Here is a 16,836-nt window from a genome sequence, read left to right as displayed (position 1 = left end):
CTATATATGCTGCACGAGAAAACTCCTTTAGTCCACCACGACAAAAAAGTAATTGTAGGAGCCAAAACCCTGTACCCACCGTTGGTTGAAGATTCTATTCAGTTGTTCCTGCATCACGTGGAACTGTTTTATCTATATCATATAATACCCCATGTATTGATCAGTCTATAGCTGATACTACTGAGTTTTTTTTTCTGTTATTGCTACCTTGTTAAACTATTCCTGCCTTGACTCATTTTGTCAGTAAACAAACATTTCAGAAATTTTCTTTGCGGAAATACATTGACAATCTAAGTAAAATTTCTGTTTAGAGATAAGTGCTAAATGAAATATTTATGTAGCTAATATTAGTTCTTGAAAATATCTAGCGATGCACTGTGATTTCTTCGAAATAAGTTTAATATTCTGTACATAATTATGTTACCTGATGGTCAGAGTAATTCAGTAATAAGGACGAATGTTGGTAAGATATGCCAATAATATTAACCTCATCTCTTTCACTTATACATTTATACATTCCATTAGCTAGGCGGGCGCTAAGTTGTATGGTTAGTCATGATATATATTATTCAAAACATTCTTCAAAAGAAATATTTATTTCATCATCGTACACAGATATTTCACGGGATGTAGTGCTTCACTGCCAGATCAGGCAAAAGCAAGGCTCGGAAGAAGTCGCAGCACTCCTGGTAGAAGAACCAGGACTCCGATGCTCGGAGCAAACTTGGACACGCAACCAGCTGGAAGAACAAACACCACCATACGAACAACTACTTGAGATAACTTGATGTGCAGTTGGATCAAGATTTGATTAGCAACTTCAATATTGGTCATCAGAATATGCTTTAAGATAGTCCTTTCTAACCCCACCACTGTGAAGTCAGTTTGGTGTCTCTTATCGAAAAACACTGCAACTACCTGAGGTATGTGACTTATAGCTCAATATAACATAGCACATACACGAACTAGGAACAAGCTCCCTAAAGGATCATTTGTTGTTTTAGCTTGTACGAAACACTAGCAGTAAGATGTATGCTACCTCATACTATCACAGTAGAAACAAAATTAAGTTTATAAATCTGTTATTAATGTATAGTGGTGTAAAATGTGGTTTGGCTAGTCAAAAATAAAATATAAAAAAAATCTATTACTCCTAGCAGGCAGAGACTTGTATCTACTGTCTTATAAAATATATTAAAAATGCATTAGAGCTCAGTAAACATAGTTTTATTTACTTTAACTTATAGAAAAAATTGCTAAACTTTATTCCAACATAATAAACTGTGTTTATAAAAGGTTTACACACTCTTGTATATTCAAATCATATTTTTAAAATTGCCGAATAGCAATTATGCCATTGAGGATGTGTGTGTAACCGAAGAAATGGTCGAAAGAACTTTAGATACTACCGGTAACTTAGCTGCTAGTCAGGTGAATAACTTGCCCGTTTCTCACGTAGAAGATTCATGTGGATTTATATTTAATGCATGGTAAAATTAGCAAAAATTTCTGATGAATACTAGATTTTTTCCCCTTCCCTTACATTGAATTTTAGTTACAACTTAAATGTACAGCATAATTAAGTTCGTTATACAAAAACAGACTATGAATAATGATCACGAGCATTAAGCACATAAGCTTAATTCGTCACATGGTAACGGGATTGGAAGGCCCTTGGTTTATTCTTATAAAAATGACTGACCCAGGAACAACTAGTAACGGTACTCACAGCAGGTGGAGTTGAAGGCGAGGCGCGCCGTGGAGTAGGGCCGGCGTTCGGGCGCCACGGGAGTCACACTGCAGCCGTACTGCTCGGACCTGTTCAGACCTGCCAGCGCCACGCTCACGTGCCCCGTGCCGCCCACCTCATAGTGCACTCCGGTAACGGTACTCACAGCAGGTGTAGTTGAAGGCGAGGCGCGCCGTGGAGTAGGGCCGTAGGTCGGGCGCCACGGGAGTCACGCTGCAGCCGTACTGCTCGGACCTGTTCAGACCTGCCAGCGACACGCTCACGTGCCCCGTGCCGCCCACCTCATAGTGCACTCCGGTAACGGTACTCACAGCAGGTGTAGTTGAAGGCGAGGCGCGCCGTGGAGTAGGGCCGGCAGTCGGGCGCCACGGGAGTCACGCTGCAGCCGTACTGCTCGGACCTGTTCAGACCTGCCAGCGACACGCTCACGTGCCCCGTGCCGCCCACCTCATAGTGCACTCCGGTAACGGTACTCACAGCAGGTGTAGTTGAAGGTGAGGCGCACCGTGGAGTAGGGCCGGCAGTCGGGTGCCACGGGAGTCACGCTGCAGCCGTACTGCTCGGACCTGTTCAGACCTGCCAGCGACACGCTCACGTGCCCCGTACCGCCCACCTCATAGTGCACTCCGGTAACAGTACTCACAGCAGGTGTAGTTGAAGGCGAGGCGCGCCGTGGAGTAGGGCCGGCAGTCGGGCGCCACGGGAGTCACGCTGCAGCCGTACTGCTCGGACCTGTTCAGACCTGCCAGCGACACGCTCACGTGCCCCGTACCGCCCACCTCATAGTGCACTCCGGTAACAGTACTCACAGCAGGTGTAGTTGAAGGCGAGGCGCGCCGTGGAGTAGGGCCGGCAGTCGGGCGCCACGGGAGTCACGCTGCAGCCGTACTGCTCGGACCTGTTCAGACCTGCCAGCGACACGCTCACGTGCCCCGTGCCGCCCACATCCCGGCAGCTCCAGTCGGGGGAGGGGGCTTGGCCAGGGCCCCAGCACACCGAGTAGTTGGCCACGCACCTCGGAGAGGGCGGGGCGAAGAAGGAGAGCACTGCTGCCGGCTTGCCCGGCTCACAGGTCACCGCCAGGCCCGAGGCTGCCGTCACTGCCCCAGAGAGCCACCTCAGTCCCGCCCGCATCAAGCCTGCTTTGTGTGTCTGCGCCACATTGCCAAATTAATAATGTGAATCATCAGTGTCTAACCCAACGATTGATCCCTTGCCACGTTGAAAATTATACAGAACTAACATTGTTCTAGTTTTTTTTACTGTATTTTACACAGCAGAATAACTTCCTTAGACAGACGTAACTCAAGATATATTATTAAACTCTTTAATTTATTAATTAAAATCAATAGGTCAGTTAGTTAATCATCCTGGTCTTTTCGTCTGAAATAAAATTTTGGAAAACTTATTTTAAGCACCATTTCTGTGTTTTTGAGGTCTTTTGGATAAGCACATGCATCATCAAACATGCGTTTGAGTTACGAAACAACAATAGGAACTCTTCTTAAATATCATACACTTACCTTTTTTTTAATTTCTGTTTATAAAAGTTTAGAAAAATTTAATGTTTTAGAAGTATATTTTTACATCTAGTGTCTAAACCATCCTTTATCCTTAAAGTGTCATTTCATTGTGATCTCAACTTTTTTAAAGTCACATTACCTTAAACATATGTTCAAAATCGTGTGATGTAAGACTCTTGGTAGAGTCATATTTAAAATCCATAAATAAAATATTCGGAAATAGTAAAAAATGTGTAAGAAATTAATATTTTGCTGAAGATGGGATAGTCTAAGTTAATAAAGAGAATCCATTGCGGAAGAAACAAATTATGTCCTTGGAATTTAGCAGTGATGTGGTGTACTGATTACACATTTAAGAGTGCATAGTGAATATATTAGGAAAGAATTATGGCATACAAGTAAAATAAGTGGTTTTTTTTTAAGTCTAACTGGAATGTGTTGTTGAGAGAAATAGAAAGCATGGAAAATAATGGTTAAATTTGTAAGCTGATTTTTGCTTATGAAAGAGATGAATGTGAAGTAGTGTCATGACAACATATAATGAAGCATATAGTAACTGCATAAAACTTATTAAACTTCATATTAGCACACACACATTGGTAAATGTTAGTATCGAAGTATAAAAATGTGTAGAAACAAAAATGAATTTTCAATCTTCTGAAGCTTTATTTTAGATGATATTGACTTACACGTCCATGACATGAAGCTCTTAACACATGCTATAAAGGAGTAATCGGATGTAATGAAGTAATTACCATTACTGGCACTGTAGAATATCAAACTTCTGCTCTCTGAAGGAGAAGGTGCCTGCCGCATCACTTCTGCACTGTACTCTGTGCATGGATCAAGGTCCTCCATCAGGAACTGTGTGGCGTCTGCAGAGATGTTGGCCTCCTGGCTTGCCCCATATCCGTCAGTTCGCGACCAGGTCACGTGTTGGTACCGCACGCACTTGCTGAACGAATCCGCGTTCCAGCTCAGCCTCGCAGATGAAGAATAGTTCGAGGTTACATTTTCCACTTTCAGACCTTTTACTTCATCCGCAGCTGAAACAAGAACACAAGACTATCCCACTTACTCTATTTTCCGATCCCACCTTATAATTAGACAAATATTTTTTCAGTATCTTGTACAAAGAATAGTTTATGGCTCTTTTATTTAAAGTTGTGTAACATTTCTGAATAACATAAGTATTAAGTTTAATATTTTCACGCATCGATGGCTTAGCCAGTATGTTGTCTTTAGAAATATTATTTAATTTTCTTATTTCAATTTTTTTTACTTCAGATTGTAGAGGATTTTTAAATTTATTTATAAAAATTTAATATGTTAAATCAATTAATTTATGCTGATTTTTCCAAGATAATTGTGAGCTTACCTTTTATGGGATTTTATTTCACAGTTTTAAGTATACAATTTAAAAGCTTTTGTAATGTTCATAAAACAACTATTGAAACTTAGTGTGTGACATTAAAAAAGTAAATAAGCACTCAGACCAAATATATCTTTTAAAACCAAAAAGCTAATAATTTAAAACAGCTATTTAATTCCATTTCAAGAAAATAATTTCACAAGAATCATTGCTAACTTATTTCCAAAACTCTATAAGAAAGTTTCTTATGGCATTTGCCTTTTTATTTGGTGCACACTGTCCCTAACTCTCCACCTCAATCTCGTATCTATCACTTAATCATTCAAAATAAATATATTATATGTCCTGTAAATGTATAAAACTATGTACTACGCGCACACTTCAGAACAGTTAAATTAATAGATTTACCATCCAAAACAAACAATAATTATAAGGATTTTCAATTAGCTAAAATTTAAAACACCTCTTCGTATAAAAATACATGATACTATTTGAAAAAAGGTCGAGATTTATTTTTAATGATCTCTTTAATGCTCTTACTTTTTTTAATTGCATCAAGTTCAAAGTTTTTATATATAGACAAGGTAACAAATAATATTTTTTTTATTATCTTCTGGCTAAAAACGTGAGCTATCCTAGATAAATATTAATTTGCAAAGGAAATTCACATCTCATCTCAGAAATGTACTAATGCGTTAAAATCAATTTTTGCTGTCACAGCAGCGAAATGTATTCCTACATGAAGTCATTGACACAGGGATATTGAAAATTATTTTTGAAAGATTTGTGCAATGGGAGTGCATAACTTTATGTAAGCTTTTGGACATACGCCATTGATAAGCAAATGTATGTCTGTAGAAGAAAACTACAAAAAAACCCAAAAGACATAAACACAAATTAAGCAAAAAATTGCTGTTCTCAACAGGATATAAACACCACATAATATTCCATAACAGGAATATGGTCAACAAACAACAGCAAATTTTTTTGCTTAATTTGTGTTTTTGTCTTTTGGTTTTTTTTTGTTGTTTTCTTCTACAGACATGCATGTTCTTAGCAATGGCGTATGTCCAAAAGCTTACATCAAGTCAAGGATATTGAAATGTTGAAGGTAATCCGTGCTGAGCCGTACCGGAGGTGAAAGACACGGATGCGCTGGCACTTTTGTTGTTGGTGCTGAGCGCAGTCATCTCGACAGTGTAGTTGGTGCAGGGCTTGGTGCTGCTCTCCCCGTTGAACCAGTACATCGTGTTGGGAGCGGGCAGACACACCCGCGTGGCCTCTGGGTCGTCGTCCTCCCAGAAGCAGCCCCTGTAGTCGGGGACGCAGTTCCCCGAGTCGTCGGGGGGCGAGAAGTACACCCAGACCATCGCCGAGTTCAGCACGTCCACTCTGAGGTCTCGAGGCGGCCCGAGATCTGGCAGCAGGATGTGCCCATGTGCACTGTGTTACATTCATCAGTAACAACAGAGCGAGCCCAAGTTCTGTCATCATTTGGTCACACTTCACTCTCTCTCTCTCTCTCTCTCTCTCTCTTGATGACTTGTGTAACCTGTGGATCTTTTAGTTTCAAAAGGCAAAATAATGATTTCGTCTAGATATAAGTACCTCTACGTTTATTTCACTTTTGATTACTTTCACAATAAGATAATATTTGATCAATTGTTTGACAAATGTATTAAGATTATACAATATATTTACATGGATTTAAAATTACATTATCAAAATAATGGGCTGGCCCTCATTAGAAAATTACCCTTAATTATACAATTAAAATATAATCAGCAACAATAAACAGGTCAATTATTCACAATTCCCTGTACACGTAGAGCAATTAAAGTCCCGAAAGAAAAATTTCTGGTTGTCCGATCTATTCCACGTCGTGATTCAAGGGTATTCCAAAGATATACAAAAAAAAACTGAAGGACTGGTGGTTTGACGGTTGCTGGGTGAAGTGGAGCTGCGACCCTTGGAACCTCATCCGGCCCTTGGACCCTGTGTGTGAACAGATCCGAAACAAGATTGTTCAGGACTGGTTCACAGACAGTTGGCCAAATAGGCAGAAAATGCCTTCTAACCGCGATGATGGTCGGGGAATAAAGGTTGTCAAAACTGACCATACAGGGAGATGGCTTCCAGCGTCAGCCAGGGTGCGGAGCTCGCGAACCCGCGGTTGTCGCGGACGTTTCCATGATTCAAAAGAAATGAAAATATAATAAAGTATTATTAACAAAACCTGACTACTCCTATGAGGTACGCAGACTGACTAATTGCTAATTACTAAAGTTGTGGGAATAACATCCCTTGCCTAACTGATTACATCTTTAAAAAAACGACCGGAGTGAAGTCTTGATGCCGAAGATGCGGTGTGGTCAGTCTGCTCTCGCGGTACGAAGTAAGTTTGCGGCGGCAGCGACTCGTATTAAAAAAGGCAAAGTCAATCAAAAGAAAGGGGGGAGGCTTCGGCTTCTGGACCGATAGGTTCCGAAGATTACCGAGGGGCTTGTCGAGAAATACTGACTTCGATATCTCAAAGTTGGTGGTACTGGCCGATGTCATCGCGACCTACTAAGGGGTGTCCGAAACAAGGAGAGATCGACTCACACGAGGCGACTGCTAAAGCATTGGGCTTATGGAGGGGACAAGTACAGCGTTCTGGTGGCCTGGTAATGAACTACGGGGTACTGGTTGTTGCGGGAAATGCCAGGGGGGCAGGCGTTTAGTGGGCGGCCAAACACCCAGGTAAATAATTCACAACTCTGCCACTAGAGGGCAGACATAGTAAGACTAGTGTCGAGACCATGAGACAGGCCGAACCTGGCCGGGGTTAGTGGCCGGTCAGTGCTCTGAGCAGTGTTCCCAGGAAAGGCTGGAGAAGGGGGGTGGAAACTACGATGACAGTGGGAACAAGGCTCTACTGACCCCGGAGGTATGACTGGATTTTGGTGAAAATGACTCGAGATCATGTCATGACGACGTCTTAGAAACAGCATGCCCTGATAGCTTGCAGGACATGGCAGTTCTTGTCACCGCTCGGAGGCGAATTACATTACAGGCGAAGTTCGTGCGCCAAGGCGGGAATAAAACGACACACAGACTGACTCGCAAAAGACTCGGCAAAATCAGATCTAGGGCTGGGAAATATTGGGGAGACAGTTCTGACAAAGTTTAAACGGGAGTGAACAGAAGGCGGAAAAAGTTTAAGTTCTTGCTGGAAAACAAAATGACTGGCGACAGTTGTTTTCAAATTCAATATTGGTTCAAAAATAACGTAATTTATAATCTATTATGAAAATAGTTAAAGACTTGGATGAATTGTTTTATAAAGAAAAGCACTGCACTTAAAGAAGAACAAGCTAACCTAAAGTGGATGAACAAAGTGACAGCTCGGAGGAAACGAGCAGCGGCGATGTAAGTGGAGAGCTGCGGTCTCGCCGCGGCCTCGGCAGACCCACGTGGGCTCACCGTCCAGCCCCGTCCTGACGACCACGACCCGGGGGTCGCTCCTCCAGCCGCCGGCGCTGACGGTGACCAGGGAGATGCGCTGCCTGAGGCACTGGTACAGCCCGGTCACGTTGGCCCGCGTGGTGTCGAGCGGCAGCGCCCGGCTGACCACTGGCTCGCACGGCTCCTGGCTGGTGTAGGGCTGCACGCACCAGCTCAGCTCGTACCCCCGCCCGCACTGCCCGGCGGACGGCGAGGGCTGCCACACCAGCGCGGCGGAGCGGGCCGCCACGTGGGAGGCCTTCAGGGTCAGAGCGCTGGCCGCGCCTGCACACCGACTCCTGCCGTCTGGGACCACGCCTCGTGCACCCGCCCATTCAACAAATATCAGTTTAACTTACAAGAAATAATCATTAAAAGTTCAATTAATTTGACTATAGTTGAAATAAAAATTATTTCTGACATATATATAATGATAAAATATATTTGACAAAAATTATATACATAGGTATATATATTTAGTGCTTCTGTGATAATCAAAAAATCTAACAGCAAGAAATTAAGTAACCACAAAAAAAGATATAAAATATAAAAATTCAAATGGGCATAAATACAAAAAAATAAAATTTTTCAATAAAACTTTTGACCAACAATTATATTTTATATACCTACAATGAACAAAATTCAAGCGGTTTTTTAATAAAATTATAAACTTCAAAGTTATATGCATAATTATTAAATAAAATCAAAGATTTTCAAAAGGGCCTAAGTACAAAATTCAAAATATCATTAAATGATTCCCAATGAGTGGTACTTATTTTTCTAAAAACCGGTAAAGTTTTCACCGTTTTCCATTCATAGCTAAAATATCTTATATATAAGCCCTTTTTAATTAAGTCTCTATAATTTTGTTCGTACTTGTAAGGTTTTATCTAATGATTAATCAACATGTTTTGCCAAGGCTTCCAGATAACCCCTAGGTTTGAGTTAAATTTCTGGCCAGATGGTTTTTTTTTTTTTTTCATTTTCAGGGACATTATCTTCCCCAGATTTAGAACAAGATTTTATATATTCACCTGATCTTTTCACTTCTCAAGGCAATACAAACTGCTATCACAATTATCTGGCCATTGAAATTTCTGGTGTATTTTGTCTTCCACCGCACAATTTTTACCTGGGGGCTCACAAGTACATGCTTTTTTGGGGCAATGAAGTTTCGTGACTAGTGGAATCACTCCTTAGTGTTAGCAAGAGCAATGTTGAACCTGTGGTGAAGTGGTGGGTGACGGTCGCGGAGGACGAGTCGCCCACGTCGAAGGCCCGCACGCTCACGTTGTAGTCCGAGCAGAAGTCGAGGCGATGCAGGGTCCCCTGCTCCTCCCGGCGGCATGTCTTGCTGTCGTCCTTGCCCCACCAGCACACCTCGTGGTCCTTCACGCATGCGCGGTCGAGCTCGTCCCAATACAGCCTCACTGCATTGCCACTGACCGCCACCGTCAGGTTCTGGACAGCCTGAACCCCTGCGGTATATGTGACAACAGATGCGATAAGTGGATGTAAAATTGAAAGTACATCAATTTTAGTCACGGCTGTAACTGTACGTGACGACTCGTAGGAATATGATTGTGCTGTTTTTGGAGTTTAAGGTTGAAGGGCATAAGGTACAAGGGCATAAGGTACAAAGGAAGTCTGAAATTGTTTTATGCTCTGAACTCTTGATTAACATTTTAGAGTGGTTTGACGTCAATAATATACGCTTTCACAAATGAGAACCGCCAAGCCCATATCAAACCACATGTGCTCAGAAGTTTATTTTTGGATCTTTAAAAAAAATCATTTCGGTACCTTATAGCTATGATTAATGTGATATATGTGTAACTAACCAATCATCTAGATGCGCTCCTATGAAACCGTGCCACCTGTAAACTTGAATATCTTTAGGAAATATTGCAACTCACTCAAGTCATACTAATCCAGGATTTTATTGAGAAAATGTGGTGTGTTAATTATTTTGTTTATTGGTCCATTTAGTATGTTAATTGTAGGAACAGCTTTAACAAGAATTTTTTCTCTCCAACAGAAGTAAAATACCCCGTCATCATTGACTATCTGATAATAGTGAATCAGTTTACAAGTTAGCTGACTTGGGTACTTATTGGTTTAACTTTAATGTAAGTATTACTTTGTGGATGAATAATTCTGGTGTAACTGGGAAGCATTTGACCGGGTGCAGCGCCTGACCTGCGGCGCGAGTGGTGACGTGGATGGTGGCGTCAGTCTGCGAGGGGGAGCTGCCCGACACAGTGCTCACGGCCACCAGGTAGTTGGTGCAGGGCGCCAGCCCGGTGATGCCGAGGGACCCCTGGCTGGGGGGCAGGCGGCGGCTGGTGGGGCGGCACTCCCCCAGCCAGGGGTAGGGGTAGGCCTGGGCGCACCAGGACACGTCGTAGTGGTCGGCGCAGGAGGACGAGGAGGCCTTCCACTCCAGCAGCGTGGAGTGGCTTGTCGTGTTCACGGCCGACAAGTCCGTCACTCCCACCGGGGCTGCAGTCAACTCTCCTCTCACGACATGTCCATACCACATCCCCTCTTCCCCCCTAGTCGTTAAACACAACCACCTACCATCGAGGTCCATGATTCACAATGCTTATAAGTAGAGACCGGAAAAATTAGCGAGTTCATTTCGCGATAGGCTAAAATACAAATAGTTATGCCTCAGTGCTGCCTCTGCTATTGGCTCACAACTCACCTGGATGACTCTGGACCAATGAGAAACACCCAACCAAAGCTTTATCGAATCACAGGCTGCTTCGCTGGAACGTCTCACAAGACAGCAGCCAATGAGTGGGTGGCATTTGACCGAGTGTACGTAGAACTATGGAGTTCGTCCTACAGGTCATTGAACCAGCGAATTTTTCCGGACCCTACTCATAAGCTATTGAATTGTAATGTTTTTAGGCTAATGTAGCCCATCCATACCAAATATCCTCATATGATCAATAAAGCAAACAAGTTAACATTTTTCCACAAAAATCAAAGCATTCGCATTAAACCGCCACTGATTTGTCTTGGGAGCGCACGTACATTATTCATACATGTATTGTCACATGACAGCAACTAAGTCTTGAAACATAGGTGGGCTATGTTCGCTACAGAGGTAGTACATTTAAACTAAACTGTAAGACCAAAACTGCAGCAGGACAAATGGTTTTGATGATTGAGGATTTCAGTTTCAAAAGGGATGTTTATGAAAAGTGTGTAACAGATTCACAGTACCAAGAAAGACAATTTTCCTGATTGTTGCAATTTTAGTTATACTGCATGCCACAATTCTGCATTCTTTGGGAAATAAAGGTAGCAAGACTTAAGCATGAGTTGATATTCCACAACTTTTTGGAATTTGAATTGGTCATTAAGATAGCCAGTGGCCATTATCAGAATGAATAAAAGTTGTCCGTTACCAAGACAAAGCCAAACTTGAGAAAAATGACTGGTAATGACAAAAATTGTGCGAAAATTTATACTAGAGATTTTGGTTATCATATCCTAGAGAAAGTTAGGTGGTGAGGCGATTGGAACTTGGACTCTCTTTGCAGATGATCCAAGATATAAGACCGGCCATCCTAATTTCGGTTTTTTGTGATTGCCCAAAAATCACTCCAGAATCATGTTGGAATGGTTTTATCTCCAGTATCCTGACCTGCATCAATGTGTGCTTCCGTGAGTAATGTCTCGCAGTCAACAGGTCTATATCTCAAGAAATATACATGTAATGACAAATTTTGTTAAAATATGCATGCATGAATTCGTCGAGAGATGGAAACCAAAACGAGGGGATAATGCTGCTCGGGGATCCTGACCTGCCTGGAAGGATACGTGGCGCGCCTGGGAGATCCTGACCTGCCTGGAAGGATACGTGGCGCGCCTCGGAGATCAGGCCGTCCTCCCCCAGCAAGCCGTAGACGGCGGCCACGCTGACCGAGAAGTCGTAGCAGGGGTAGGTCTGCAGCTTGGAGCCCTCGCTGGACCACGTGATGTTGTCGGCGGCGCAGTAGTCCAGCTTCGCGCAGCTCACGAACACGCAGCTGTAGTCGTTGTCCAGGTCGCGGTGCAGACACACGCGGAACCCGGCGGTGCAGTCCAGCTGTGTCCTGCTGAGGCCGCTCCACGACAGAGAGAAGGTGGTGGCGTTGTGCGCTGTCGCGGCCAGGAGGCCCGGTGGCTGTGGGTCTGAGCACACACTCGCGCCTCTAACACCTTCTGCAGCTGCACTTGCAATCGAGACAAACATGTACTGTTAAAGTGTCAGTTCTCAAATAGTTTAAATTGTGACTCTTATTGCAAACAATACAAAATATGTGCAACAAATATTTTATTTGTTTCATGAAAACAAGGTTCTTTTAGAAACAAAGTTTCGATTTTAAAAATATTAAAAAATAATTTAATATATGTCTGATTTTGGCTTTGTAACACTCATCAATCTAAACATGTTTGACACCCTATAATGTAAACCTAAAGAGAGTAATACACGCCTGAAACATTTTTGAGTATCGAATTATTAAAGGTGTATTGTATAAGTGACTATTTACTATTGACATAAGAATAGTTAGGAACTGGCTGTAAACTCTTATATGTTGGCCTAAACCTTCTGTAAAATTACAATTGGGCCTTAGCTAATACCTAAGTCTAACATACTTATAATTTCTGTACTGGTTATTTAGTTCACTGATGGTCTAAAAAGTAGGCTAAATATCATTTAAATTGAAAAATCTTACTTTTCTTCAGGGATAGAAAAACTTAAAATAGTTTACTTACCTTCACAGTCTTGTGCAGCTAAGAAACGGATGGCATTATTTAGGCAGAAGACAACCAGAAAGAGCAGAGTCCTAAAGGAAAGCAAAAGAATCATCGCTTATATTTACAGAGAAATATTATGACTGTGATTCACTAATGTAATGGTGTATAATGGTTATGATGGTGTAGTGGTCTGACACTTCTCTCCCACGTGTGGCGGGCTCAAACTAGCATGTTTATAGTGGCAAGAATACTATACAATTCCTAGTTGATGATTTGTATTGCCATCACCATCAGGGCAACAATGATGTCTAATAGTCTCTAGACCTTCCTCTAGTTGTGAGGTGACTCAATGCAATACACTGGCCCCTTCCCACACGACAGTAACATTACTACTTGCATTATGGCTCGGGAGACTTGCATTATTGCTAAGTTAATGAGGTTGAGAAATTAAGAATTATCAAACTGACAAGCATTGAATAGTTATAAGCGAAAATCTTAGAGTAAAGTGTGTGATGGGAAATTCGAAATCGGTGTGGGAGTCGAATCACTAAACCAACTTATTTACTAATCATTCTGACCATTTCACTTTATATTTAATAACAGAGCTTGAATTCACAGTTGTATGCACTTACCGGTGGCCGCTTCTGTCAGAAGCTATTTGCAGGAAATTTAAAAAATAGATTCAGAAATGCTACAGGTTCAGTTAAAGTGAACAATGTTTTAGTAACAAAAGTAAAACTAGCATATGAGTGAAGTAAAATCTCGCGGTAAATAAAATGAGTATGATCACTGGCTTTGAATGTTTGCGAATGTATTGGATAGTGTATAGCGTTGGGTGCAAGTCTTTACCGCACGATAATTAACTAGTAGCGAATTTTTGGCTGGTGCCCAAGTTTAAATTCCTTCTACATTTTATGCTACATTGTGTTAATTGTCATTTTAGTTTAGTTTTAAGACGTAAGTAACATAACTATATATTGCCGCATGTATTATTGGGGATAGGTTAAAACTTTATTTACCCTTAACACACATATACCCAAGGTGGGTATACAACACTTGACTATTTTTATTGTTCAAGTGCTCTGAGTGCTACACCATCGAGGCAGGAGTTGGATTGAAAAACTTTAATCTTTCCATTTCCAGTAATGTTGTTGACTCCTTGCAGTAATGTTGTTGACTCCTTGCAGTAATGTTGTTAACTCCTTGCAGTAATGTTGTTAACTCCTTGCAGTAATGTTGTTGACTCCTTGCAGTAAAGTTGTTGACTCCTTGCAGTAATGTTGTTGACTCCTTGCAGTAATGTTGTTGACTCCTTGCAGTAATGTTGTTGACTCCTTGCAGTAATGTTGTTGACTCCTTGCAGTAATGTTGTTGACTCCTTGCAGTAATGTTGTTGACTCCTTGCAGTAATGTTGTTGACTCCTTGCAGTAATGTTGTTGACTCCTTGCAGTAATGTTGTTGACTCCTTGCAGTAATGTTGTTGACTCCTTGCAGTAATGTTGTTGACTCCTTGCAGTAATATTGTTGACTCCTTGCAGTAAAGTTGTTGACTCCTTGCAGTAATGTTGTTGACTCCTTGCAGTAATGTTGTTGACTCCTTGCAGTAATGTTGTTGACTCCTTGCAGTAATGTTGTTGACTCCTTGCAGTAATGTTGTTGACTCCTTGCAGTAATGTTGTTGACTCCTTGCAGTAAAGTTGTTGACTCCTTGCAGTAATGTTGTTGACTCCTTGCAGTAATGTTGTTGACTCCTTGCAGTAATGTTGTTGACTCCTTGCAGTAAAGTTGTTGACTCCTTGCAGTAATGTTGTTGACTCCTTGCAGTAATGTTGTTGACTCCTTGCAGTAATGTTGTTGACTCCTTGCAGTAATGTTGTTGACTCCTTGCAGTAAAGTTGTTGACTCCTTGCAGTAATGTTGTTGACTCCTTGCAGTAAAGTTGTTAACTCCTTGCAGTAATGTTGTTAACTCCTTGCAGTAATGTTGTTAACTCCTTGCAGTAATGTTGTTGACTCCTTGCAGTAATGTTGTTGACTCCTTGCAGTAAAGTTGTTGACTCCTTGCAGTAATGTTGTTGACTCCTTGCAGTAAAGTTGTTAACTCCTTGCAGTAATGTTGTTAACTCCTTGCAGTAATGTTGTTAACTCCTTGCAGTAATGTTGTTGACTCCTTGCAGTAATGTTGTTGACTCCTTGCAGTAATGTTGTTAACTCCTTGCAGTAATGTTGTTAACTCCTTGCAGTAATGTTGTTAACTCCTTGCAGTAATGTTGTTGACTCCTTGCAGTAATGTTGTTGACTCCTTGCAGTAATGTTGTTAACTCCTTGCAGTAATGTTGTTAACTCCTTGCAGTAATGTTGTTGACTCCTTGCAGTAATGTCGAAGGATTTCCAAGTAAATGGCTTCACAGAAACAAAGCCCAGGAAATGTAAGAAACAATTTTCGAAGTCAGGTCAACTATAAAATTATTTCCCTGAACCTCTCTGAATTTATTAGGAGTAATGATGGAGCTTTATTTATGACAGAAAATTTTTCCAAAACACTGCAGTGCTTTGTTTTGTTTTATCAGGTAGCATCATGTATACCTAAACAAGAAAGGCTAAACTATAAGCAAGCAAACAACTACTGTTCAGTATTAGGGTAGCTGAATTAGTACATGGGTAAACAGCTTCTCACACATAAAACCACCATAGACGTCCACACTACGTAGTAAATTATAACCAAAAATAGTTATTATTCGCCAGAGGTGACAATAAAAAACCAAAAATTAACCCTGTTATCAGTGAAAAGTGAACGTAAATAAGCATTAAGTATTAAAATTCAACCTTTCAGCAAGGAATTTCAGATCTCGTATATATGTTTGTAGGAGAGAATTAGTTTTGAACCGTTATAAAAGTCCAACTCGTTGCGTTACACAGGACCTTCCACACAAACGAGAGCCTTCAGGTCGGAGTGACTCACCTTGGTCTTAGCAGCATGTTCGCGGCCATGACGGACATGCTGCCTGCTGCATGCGAGCATGTGTTGCAGCAGAATACTCGAGTGCCACGAGATATCACTCACACAATGTGCCCTCCGAACACCGTTATTTTATGTTGGTTTATCAACACTTTATCATCTGCTGAATGACTGACCTTCAGTCTCTGTGATTGCTGATAGCTCTCTGTCGCTGCCACACAAATCCTGATGCAACACCTGTTTCTTTTGCCTTTCACGTGTAAATTCCGTAACATTTAAGTCCGTCCCGAAAAATAATTAAATTATAATGTTACTGTAACACGTACACAGGTTGTATCTTTTGAATTAATGTTGGAACATGACGAAAACCACAACAAACTTTGCTAATGTAAAGTGGATATATTAAGAAAATCAAGTGACGGGTCTTCACTTGCGTGTTGACATTCACTCAACCCCACTCAGGTGTACTGAGCAGCGCCAAGTGGGAGAACTGCAAGCTTTGGACGAGATCTGACTCTGGTTTTGAAGTGTGCATAGTTACTGTGCGCCTTTGGGTTTTGACTGTTCTGTTGGGAAATCAAGACAAGAATCATTATTCTGTCGAGGATTTTAAGTGATGTGCTCATTTACACTTTTAAAGTTAGTCTAAAAACAAAGTCAAACTATGACATTTTATTAGATTAAAATACGTATTGACCACATTGCTTGAAATAATGGAAAAAATAGTTATTCAAATGAAACCAATACATTGCTTTAATCAATAATGCAACTTATGTATTATATAATTTAAGAGAGTTTACCCATTCTTCTGAGTAAATGGTTTTGTATTTTTCAGTAAAATTAATTTTTATCAGTGCCAGTGTAGCGCAAGTTGAAAGTTACAAAATTATTTTATCAAAGTGAGTAACCTGATTGAAATGTATGTTATTCTCATTGATAATCCGAAATAGGAAGGAAAAAACATTTTTAAAAAATTTTGATGTTGTATACA

At 41.2% G+C, this 16,836-nt stretch overlaps 1 protein-coding gene across 1 annotated transcript; it reads right to left on the bottom strand.

The window, feature by feature from the left end:
- Positions 1-577: 577 nt before the first annotated feature.
- Positions 578-15,944, bottom strand: LOC134532399 (tenascin-R-like). Its single transcript, XM_063368839.1, has 10 exons — positions 15,849-15,944; positions 12,905-12,975; positions 11,990-12,319; positions 10,331-10,633; positions 9,355-9,609; positions 8,111-8,416; positions 5,778-6,062; positions 4,029-4,319; positions 2,560-2,850; positions 578-740 (listed from the first exon to the last, which is right to left on the bottom strand). The coding sequence occupies exons 1-10, from the start codon at positions 15,884-15,886 to the stop codon at positions 649-651; spliced, it is 2,262 nt and encodes a 753-aa protein (XP_063224909.1). The 5' UTR covers positions 15,887-15,944; the 3' UTR covers positions 578-648.
- Between the last annotated feature and the right edge of the window lie 892 nt (positions 15,945-16,836).

The sequence above is a fragment of the Bacillus rossius genome, chromosome 5 (assembly GCF_032445375.1).
Source record: "Bacillus rossius redtenbacheri isolate Brsri chromosome 5, Brsri_v3, whole genome shotgun sequence".
Lineage (NCBI taxonomy): Eukaryota > Metazoa > Arthropoda > Insecta > Phasmatodea > Bacillidae > Bacillus > Bacillus rossius.
Note: the sequence above shows the minus strand (reverse complement) of the source record. Positions and strands in the feature narration are given on the sequence as shown.

What these genes read in the sequence shown, in the direction of transcription:
- LOC134532399 (XM_063368839.1), bottom strand. Translation starts at nt 15,886, where the DNA reads ATGTCCGTCATGGCCGCGAACATGCTGCTAAGACCAAG. An exon ending in CCACGTATCCTTCCAGGCAG is followed by an intron (nt 10,634 to 11,989) that starts GTCAGGATCTCC and finishes AGTTGACTGCAG; the next exon opens with CCCCGGTGGGAGTGACGGAC. An exon ending in CGCCTTCAACTACACCTGCT is followed by an intron (nt 741 to 2,559) that starts GTGAGTACTGTT and finishes TTGTTCTTCCAG; the next exon opens with CTGGTTGCGTGTCCAAGTTT.